Source organism: Labeo rohita, chromosome 16 (assembly GCF_022985175.1).
Source record: "Labeo rohita strain BAU-BD-2019 chromosome 16, IGBB_LRoh.1.0, whole genome shotgun sequence".
NCBI classification, from domain to species: Eukaryota; Metazoa; Chordata; class Actinopteri; order Cypriniformes; family Cyprinidae; genus Labeo; species Labeo rohita.
In genome coordinates, this window is record NC_066884.1 from 30544665 (window position 1) to 30555480 (window position 10816).

The window sequence follows — 10816 nt, forward strand, 5'->3', positions numbered from 1 at the left end:
ACAATAAAAACAGGTGGCATAGACATCCACAGGCCCCTTGTTATCTTTTATTTACTTTAAATTATTTAAAATAGTGGTGGATAATTCATAAAATGGTGGATAAATCATAAAATCAAAAACATTAAAACTTTTACAAAAATTCTGAATACAGTAAATTTATTTGCGCATACATCAGCTTAGCCTATTAAAAATAATTATTTAAAAATAAAAACTCTTTCTCTGTGGCCATTAAACCATTACAAGGCTAAAGTTGCTGAAGTATTTTTGTTTTTGACAAACTCACATATGTAGTACTGTGTGGCTCCACAATCTACCTGGCTCCAGGCTCCAGTACTACCAAGCTGCACACAGTCACCTTTACCACTGTGTGGGCTCTGTAGAGACCAGACTGTGGTATTCAAGAAGGGGTTACCATCAACAAACATGTACCCCACTTCTGTTACTCCTACTTGTAGCCCTATGAACACATGAGTAAGATCAGCTTCTCTGATATAGTCGGCAAGCAAGGTGTTTGTCTCTGTGGTTCTGGGCATAGCAAGGGACCCCCCACGCAACTTGCAGTTTAGAAGTGACTCTTGATACCTCCGTGCCTCTGTCACCAGCAGGTAAAACATGTTCTTGGTTTCCCTGATACCTAGAACCACTTCAATAAAATTGACAAAACATAGTACTGGTTAATGTCTTGTAAACATTTGACTGTGTCTTGTCAACATTTGTCTGTGTTTTCATTGGAAATACTGTGGCATGCAGTATGGAATGGACCTGTGTCTCACCTTATCTAATATATCTAGTATACCACACCTTGTAATCATACAGTGGCCCCAAAACTATTTCAATATCTAACCCACTTAAAAGTGCATAAAAGTCATTACATCAGATTACAAAACTATCAAATCAAGTGGATTTTTAATAGTAAAGACAAAAGAAAGCAACTTTAAGCAGAATATTTCAAAATTGCATACAACCACTAAAATTTACAATGAGACCAGTGAATTAAAAGTCATTATAAAAATAACTAAGTGATGTTAGTTCAGGGAAAAGTTCTATAAACATTAAAGATGCCTCTTAGTTACAGTTATGAGAAAAACAAAACATCTCTCAATCTTACTATAAAAGTCTATTATTTGCTGCATAATCATGGAAATCATGGTAATTGCATGCTTATCACAATGGAGAACATTAAATCAATATCAGGGCCACACAAGCAAATCTGATGATTTAAACACACAGGTCTCACCGTTCTTAAGAAACTTGACAGCATTTTTCAGTTTGCTTATATTGATGTCCATCTGTCCAACAACCTTTCTGTACCTCCCACAGTCACAGGTAGTACCTGTCACATGTATTATGCAGTCTTTAGGCTGTGTTAGATCATCAGTAATAATAAACATAGAGAAGATCTGATGCTTACTACATTCTGACAAAGCAGAAACACACACATGCTTTGACATTTACCAGGTTTTCCTTTTAATCCTGGGAGACCATTAATTCCTTCTTGTCCCTTGTCACCTGTTTACAATAACATTTACAATATATACAACATACTGTAAAACATACAGTGTCATTTAACTAAGCATCAGCCACATATTAATCTTGCAAGTACATATCATTGATTTTAAAGAATCCAGTAATAACATTGATTAACCAGTAGATGACAGCAGTGCACATACTTTGATGTTTGCTTAGAGTTTTGGCCACATCTGCAGAGCAAATTATGTCAGTCTCCAACTAACTGTGATTTTCCTTTTAAAACTTTAGTGTTTAGTCCTGTTATAAAAAATAATAATTTGGGAAGTAAATGTTAATTTCTTCTCCTCTCCTCTCCTCTCCTCTCCTCTCCTCTCCTCTCCTCTCCTCTCCTCTCCTCTCCTCTTCTCTTCTCTTCTCTTCTCTTCTCTTCTCTTCTCTTCTCTTCTCTTCAATTATGGAATTACTTTGCAGAGTATTTTAGAAAATAATTTTAGATTTTGTTTCTTTTCCTGATTGGCAAAATTTGCTAGAATTGTACTGATTACTGATTTTGTTAATTAAGCCATACAGACCTTCACTTAGGGTATTACCTAATTAGATCAATGCACACTGTGTTTTTGTGACAGGCCTTTGGACAACAAGTGATGATTATGATGATGATGATGATGATGATGATGATGATGACTTAAAGTGACTATAATTTATTAATTTAATTTTGGATCTATGGTTTTGTTCTAATCAGACAGCCACTACAAGTCATCATTGCCATTTTATATGATTCAGTTTAGTTGTATTTAAGTGTGTCATTCCCTGTCTGGAAGGAATGATTGAACATGAACTAGTGTACTTTTCCAAACAAAATGATAGGTAATCTAAAAAGAACATAGATAAATTAGAGTATACTGTGCAGTAAACATACTAGGTGGAAAGGAAAGTGACATTCTGTAGACAATTCCCAGATATTGCATTGTTAAGTTATCAAAATATGTAAACATGCATGAATAAATACATCAGCAAAGAGCATTCAATCATTGCTTAGAGTCGATTTACCTTTCATTCCACTATTGCCCATCTTTCCTATTCTTCCCATCTCTCCTTTTTCTCCATATTCGACAGTCAGGCCTATGGAAGATGAAGAAGGTAACTGGTCTCCTGACTTCATGAAAATTGTCTCATGAAAATATTTTGAAGAAATTAAGCACACTATCAAAGCAAAATAAGTTTTATGACCCGCATACTCTCTTAGCCTCAATCACTGCTTTTTATGTGTGGCAAAATTATTTTGTGTCAGGTAGACTTAGATAAAAAATTGATTACATTATATTTTCCAGCTTGCGAAAAGGTTTAAGCTTGTAACAGCCTCAGACCAAATTTCCTAAGAAAATATCCATCTGGAAAAAGGTAATGAGTTTCACAAAGCAATAATAGGATACAACTGCTTTCACTTCTGTACCCTCATTCAGTATCACTTCTGTGATTACTCATTTTGACTGAGTGGCACTGACATTCCCATACATATTTTACTGTATGCATCTCTTTTTTATGTTTCTGTTTGCCATCTGCAGTAATGGCATCTGCTCCATTTATATTTCCATTAATATTTCATTTATGGGCAGACTACACCGAAAAACCTTAGACAGCATTTATGCAATGATTTGTAGAGTAAAGGACCCATCAAAAAAAAAAAAAAAAAAAATAAAATAAAAAAAAATAAAATATATATATATATATATATATATATATATATATATATATATATATATATATATATATATATATATATATATACACACATATAAAGTTCCCAAAGTTTAAAAATGAGATATTGAAGGATGTCATTTTGAGACATTTATATATAAATGTCTCAAAATGACATCCTTCAATATCTCATTTTTAAACTTTTGGAACTTTTTCTCTTTATATCATTGTGAATTATTTCATTTTTGCTTTGAGGGTATGAGGTTGATTAAAAACTGGAATGATCTCTTTTTTTTGTACTAATTTAACACTGATTAAAGCAATGTCTTCTATGGTTTTGACAGATTTAGCAGTAAAAATCTTTATATGTTACTTCTACATGCATAGCTGAAAATAAAAACTAAAGTTTGCCATAAACAGTCTTTCTAAAACTTAATGCCTCTGTGGTCACACTGTAGAGTGAAAAAACAGGGTATGAGTCTTCCTGGCTTTTCTAGTCTTTTGGCATTCCCTTTTTTTTTTTTTTTTTTTTTTTTTTTTTAGTAAAGTATGTTTATGTGTGGAAGAAAGGGCATGTCTTCCTGTAATCGCAGTTCCAGGCCTTCTTGTACTGATTCGATAAACAGCTTGCCTGGAAGCTGCACTACAGGTTACACTTCCATCTTTAAAAACATTGCAACACTACAGCTCTTAGCCACATTTAACACATCTGCCTGCCTCTGACGTGACTTCCCTCAAGGGAAGATGTGGTCTGGCAGAAAGAGACTGTCTTCCAGCTATACTCTAATGCCCAGTGAGAAGGACACATCAAACAACTAACCTAATGTCAAAGTAGAATGCAAGCTATACTACCACTTTGGAAAAGCCTTCCTGAAAATGTTTAGGCCTCAGACATACTCTCAGTTTAAATCTGGAATAAAGACACATCTCTTTAGCTAGGATTTCATATACAGCAACACATCTCATTACCTAGTATTACAGTTATGTCTGTGCACATGATCATCTTGGTCTGAAATAATATGAACAGCTAAGCTAATCCTTCTACTTTGCTTTCCTATTTCTGTCTTGGGATGTCAGTGCCAAGGACACTAGAGACCCAGTTCCAGTAGAGAGTCAGCCTCACCGCAGATAATAACAAGAATGGGTACACAAGAATGACATAATACTTTCTTTGGTCCCACTTTATATTAAGTGGCCTTAACTACTAAGTACTTACATTGAAATTAATCATATGATACAATGCACTTATTGTGTACATACATGTATTTACATTGCACTTTGATTTTAGAAATACCTGCATGTAATTACATCTGTAATTAATTTCTGTAATTACATTTATAATTACACAGCTGACCCATCCCTTACACCTTAACCCACCCTTAAACCTACCCAAACCTGTCCCTAACCTTACCCATATCCCACCTCAATAGCAGCAAAAGTGTTTTGCAATACAATATGACCACATTAAGTACATTGTACTTATTTTTTGATGTAAGTACATAGTAGTTAAGGCCACTTAATATAAAGTGGGACCCTTTCTTTAAATTGCATCTGAATTGAAAAATGTGAATTTTCCCATTACCACAGAAAGAGTAACTCCACTAGAAAATTAATTAAACTGCACTTCAAATTCATTAAAGCAGCTGTTTCAGCTCATTGGATATTTTTGGCTAAGAACAGTAAACAGCCATGCTTTAACCAACTTCCCTTTAATCTATCACTGATTTGTTAAATAACAAACCAACAACGTCTCAGAGACCTCGCTGGCCAGGTGGGCCGGTTTTCCCCATTCTTCCTTCTTCACCTTCTGCTCCCACCCCACCTGGATCGCCTGTTAGTTGAAGAGGCAAAGTTAGAGATTGGGATCTCTCAAACAGAAAATCAGCAGACAGAACTGTTTGGGATGGGTCTTACCCAAACAAGCTTCTCCGTTACATCGCAGCTGTTTAAATACAGACAGTTATTCAATATCTAGAAGAACGAGTTTATTGGCATTGCTACAAGTATGAACCGTGGGGAAAGACATTTCATCTTAACCGTTTTTTTTTTTTTTTTTTTCATTTGTTTTTGAAAAACAAACAAAAAAACCTTCATATACATAATAAATATATAGTATTAATGAATATAACCCTAACTCTCTCCCCACACACAACTCTCTCTCTACACATACACACACACATTTCCAGAAATCGCATCAGTTCTTATGCACATGCTGTTTTTTTTTGTTTTTTTTTTGTCATGGAATGATAGCTGTGATCCTATAAATGACAGAACATTTTAACACAGGCTCATTGTTGGGTTTACAAGCAGGGTTCCTGTAATACAAGAAGCTACTCTAGCACATTTAACTGATGATTTCATCTACAGTATATAATCAGCCTCACAACAACCAACAGGGATCCAACAATATAAAAAGTGATAACCTGCAATTGTTACCTATTAGAGCTATTTATACCTGATCTTATGCTTATATTTAGCTTTATTTGTGTAAAATAATATATTTAGAATGATTCAGTGATGCCAGGAAATAATAATAATAATAATAATAATAATAATAATAATAAAAATAATTTGGTGTTCATGATCTGAAATCTGTACTGGTAAATTAAAATCTGTACTGGTGATTATCTGTAAGGTGATAAAAACACCCCCAAAAAACAAACAAACAAAAAAAACAAACAAACAAACAAAAAAAAAACATATAATAATAATAAAAACATAAATACCTTTTGATCCAGGGAGAATGCTGTTAGAGCAGACTTCGGTTGTAATACAATAAAGGCATACATTACAAAGAAACAGAAATAAAAAAAGATTCCTGCTGAAATTTTGTCCATCCATGACTTGTATTGGAAACAAACTTCGCTCTGTTCTCAAGAGAAGAGTGAAAAGGGAGTTTTACTTATGTTTACCAGACCTTATCATATCAGTGTTTAGTTTTCAAACAACACTGTCCAGAACACAGACTATCTCTTTACACTTCAAGTGAGGAATTTGGTTGTGTGAGGAAGTTTTGCCATCCTACAGATGATTTTTTTTTAAATACACACACACACACACACACACACACACATATATATATATATTTCTGGTTTCTGGATGTTTAGCTAGTCACAACTGTTTTCACATGTGCTAATGACAATATTTAAAAACTGTCACGATACCACTTAATGTCAAATTATATTCTATAGCACTCTAGTAGTTAACAATTTTATTGGGTTAATGTTTGATCATTATTAGTTGTACTAGGAATAACAATGGCTAAAAAGTACATTACATATATGATCTCAATCGGGTTTAGATTATAAATAATAATACATCTCCTATTGTTTTGGGTGTGGTGGTACCATTTGTAGAATTACTAGATTTTAGTGATTCAAGAACATTTGGCATCAGGGCCTAAATCATATGCTGACAAGTCAACCAGTTAGGACACATTTACTGAAATCAATGTTTTTTATTTGTTTGTTTATTTTTAATTTGCCAATTAAAATTATACTTTGACTACAAATTCAATGCCTTATGTAAACAAACTGATTTTTATGCTAAGGTAATATTTAATGTAAAGGGCTAAAAATCCATGAGGTCAATCAGCCATGTCTTTTCCCATCCTCCCTTTGAACTGGTTATGGAATTTGGGAGGACACAGTGGTCATGGTGAACTACGGCTCATACTTGAGGTGTGGTAACTTGAATGTGATTGTTCGTCTCTTGGGCATTTCTGTAGAAATTCTAATATAATTACATCCAGTCTTTTGACCTCATGTGATGAAAAATACATGAGTTAGTACTGTGTTTTGGGGGGCTTAAGATTTCCTGTGAGAAAACATGCAGCAAATGTCTTGCTGGGGCAGATTTTTCTATAAATTGTGATTCCCCCTTCCTATTTAGTCTCCATCAATGGAAACTGTGGTCAGGGCTAGGCTGTTAATCTTGAATTCACCGAGGTCTAGAATCTTAATAAAAACACACATACTCACACTCACCATTACTTGACTCCCTCAACTTTTCATTACAATGGCCAACTTTGTGCACAGCTTGGGTATAACTCTGTGTAGAACTATTAGTGTAGGAACTAATTGTTTATATGTGGTTTAATGGTAACCCTCTCATTTAGCTTGTGAAATACACACCACAAGAGCAAAAAAGTTTAAGGGGACGACAGTCATATCATGCCGCTAATTACTTGCAGGACATACAGAGACTTAACAATAACAGAAATAGTCTGAGAATGATGCATGAATGAATGAATGTATGATCTTACTTTATATTAGGTGGCCTTAATTACTATGTACTTACATCAAAGTATAAGTACAATGTACTTATTGTGTTCATTTTGTATTGCAGAACACTTTTGCTGCTATTGAGGTGGGATACAAGTAAGGCTAGGGACAGGTTTGGTGGTATGGCTGGGTTTAAGGTTGGGTTAAAGTGTAAGAGATGGCTCAACAGTGTAATAATAAATATTATTACAGAAATTAATTACATATGTAAATACATGCAGGTATTTTTTAAAATATAAGTACAATGTAAAAACATGTATCTACACAATAAGTGCACTGTATTAAATAATCTATTGAAGTGTAAGTACATATTAATTAAGGACACCTAATATAAAGTGGGACCCAATTAATGAATGAATACATACATACATGCTAACAGGTGGTCTGTTAGTGTAATCAGATTTGTACTCTCAGTTTATGTGTTCCAGATTAGTAACTAGGAGACTAGTTATTGGAAAGAATTTGTTTTGTATTGTGGGAAAGTACAGAGCCCACTTGTCAGATCGAGTAAGGAATGATTAAGTCATAAACTAATGGCTTGCTTTTACATTTCACATGTCTGCATGGTTTAAAGGGGTGGTTGATTGTGATTTCACTTTTTTAACTTTAGTTAGTGTGTAATGTTGCTATTTGAGCATAAACAATATCTGCAAAGATACAATGCTGAAAGTTCAATGCAAACATTAATATTGTCTTTATTATGACAGTTTAATGCCTAAAAAAAATGGCTCGTAGGTACTACAATGAGCTACTTCCTGGGTTGATGACATCACAAACCCAGACATTTACATAAACCTTGAGAAGAGGAAGAATTGTTGCCATGCCGTCAAAACTAAGGGTGCACAAAAAAATAAATATTAATTTATGTATCGCGATTATATCTTCTAACGATTCTAATGGATTCACAAGTTTCAAAGTCAATGTTCTAAAGCAGTGGTTCTTGATCCTGTTCCTCGAGAAGGGACAGAGTGGTGTAGAATAAAGGTAAATTATGTGAAAAATAATGTTTTTTTTTGTTTTTTTTAAACTAAGCATTAACACATGTTAGACTGCATCCCATAAACACAATCAAAACGAGAAACAACAACAACAACAGTAGCAGCAACAACAACAACAACAACAAAAAAAAAACACCCATTTAACTAATAAAACATAAACAAAAAACAGTCAAATAGTTAAAGTGTAGCTTCCTGTATAACGTTTTTCCCAGTCTACTGAAATCTTAAATACTAAGGAGCTTGTAACTCAATAACTTAAGGTTTTAAGGTTTTGTTCTGTGTATCTGTGACTGGAAGAAATTGCTAAAGAAATTGCTTGGCAGATTTTTTTCTTGTGTCAACTCATAGTCAGGTCAGGTCTTGTAAAGCCCTGTTCTGCCTTGATCTCTGTCCTATTGACCTGTGCCTGCAGTATATCTCTCTTTGGTCCCGGACTGTCTACCTAGTTTTGGACTCCGGTGTCAGCCCTTTGGATATGTTGTATTACTGGACTATGTCTGGCTTCCGACACTCACACTTGACCCTTGACTCCTCACTTTTCTGTCACTCCCATTCACCAGTCCAGAGACCACTTTTTCTGGCAGTGACTTACCAGAATGTCTTATTTTTGATTTTAATAAATGTTCTTTAAATTGCTGTTTGAGTTTTCTTAGTATGCTCAATTCAGCGGTTCAGGCAGAATTGCTTTAACAGTTAGACTCTGCTGGCAGATACTGTAACTACACTGTATGTATGCAAAAAGCATAATTCTACCATAGAAATGTCAGACAAATAACTCAAGCGAGTGTCGGGATCAACACATTTATGGTTGATTAATGGTTTGCCCACTGTCTTTATACATGAGGGAGATAAATAATCAGACACTCTGTAACTGTTACTGTTAGAAATGAACAAAAAGGTGGTTGTCTGATCTTAATTGTTCACCTTTATGCACATTCCTAGTTGTAAGGTCCACGCAATTGGCCCAATAAAGGTATCCACTGGTGGCTGAGGGTTTCCTGCGTGTTCTATCTTTTCGGTGCACAAAATTATTTAATTTAAGTTATATTCCAATCTGACTCCATTTTATTACGACCTCGAATTTAGGTTAGAATGCCAATTATTATTGATAATTTATCTAGCTAAACTAAATTTATATAAACTCTTTAATCGTATTGAATCTTTTTAAATCTTATTCCTATAAAACTTTGGGTCTCGTACCAGCTGGTATACAGATCTCCATCGGTGACAGAAATGGGATAAACCAGGCACAGTCGGGGGGCCAGTTCTCCTCTGGTCAGACGAACCAGCAGTTTGTTCCATGTTACAGAAAAGTCAGAAAGTGCAGAGGACTCATCTGGTTCCCATGGTCTTGTGTCCATGGCCGTCTAGGTGACGAGGTCTTCACTGGGGATCTATCTCTGGGGCTCATCTAGTTGACATAGTCTCTGCTGACATTCAGGGCTGTAGAGGATCTGGTGGCTACGGTGACTTTGGAATAAGAAAGAAACAGACCATTATTAGCATAGATGCCATTCTTCTTACGATGCAATGAGTACATCTGCTGTTATGGGAAGTGTTCCCAGTTCTGGTTGACCTAATTATTGCAGCCTAACAATCCTTTAACAGATTTGAATAATAGAAATTTGTTAATGTATTATGTGTAAGTCAGGTTAAAGAGATGGGTCTTTCTAGATTCAAACTGACAGAGTGTGTTTGTATCCCGAACAGTGTTAGGTAGATTGTTCCAGAGTTTGGGCGCTAAATAAGGGAATGATCTACCGCCCGCAGTTGATTTTAATATTCTAAGTATTATCAAATTGCCAGAGTTTTGAGAACGCAGCAGACATGAGGGACTATAATGTGATAAGAGCTCGCTCAAGTACTGAGGTGCTAAACCATTCAGGGCTTTCTAAGTAATTAGCAAGATTTTAAAATCTATGCGATGTTTAATGGGGAGCCAATGCAGTGTTGACAGAACCGAGCTAATATGGTCATACTTTCTGGTTCTAGTAAGAACTCTAGCTGCTGCATTTTGGACCAGCTGGAGTTTGTTTATTAAGTGTGCTGAGCAACCACCCAATAAAGCATTACAATAATCTAACCTTGAGGTCATGAACAAATAAATTAATGTTTCCTGTACTCTCCCAGGCTGGCAGTACCCTAATTTCCCCCAAGAAAATTTTGTGGGGGGGTGTGGGGTCACGCTCATGAACTGTGTGCTCCGTCATGGCCCTCTGGACTGTAGACTCGGCCATGGCTTCCCGAACTCCCCCGATCCGCCTTGCCCGCCCGGACTGTATACTCGGCCATGGCTCCCTGAGCTCCCTGATCCGCCTAAAGGTGTTCCTCCTCTCCCTCCTGTGTCTCCCCTGCACGAGCCTCCAG

General features: G+C 35.5%; 1 protein-coding gene across 2 annotated transcripts; it reads right to left on the reverse strand.

Moving 5' to 3' along the window:
* Positions 1 to 14: 14 nt before the first annotated feature.
* On the reverse strand, positions 15 to 6079 carry colec10 (collectin sub-family member 10 (C-type lectin)). 2 transcript variants are annotated; one of them, XM_051132426.1, is made up of 6 exons: positions 5895 to 6079; positions 4928 to 4999; positions 2521 to 2622; positions 1456 to 1509; positions 1238 to 1333; positions 15 to 643 (listed from the first exon to the last, which is right to left on the reverse strand). In XM_051132426.1, the coding sequence occupies exons 1-6, from the start codon at positions 6007 to 6009 to the stop codon at positions 237 to 239; spliced, it is 846 nt and encodes a 281-aa protein (XP_050988383.1). In that variant the 5' UTR covers positions 6010 to 6079; the 3' UTR covers positions 15 to 236. The 2 variants fall into 2 exon arrangements, with proteins under 2 accessions (XP_050988383.1, XP_050988384.1); XM_051132427.1 differs by having other exon boundaries at positions 2521 to 2592; positions 5895 to 6075.
* Positions 6080 to 10816: the final 4737 nt, after the last annotated feature.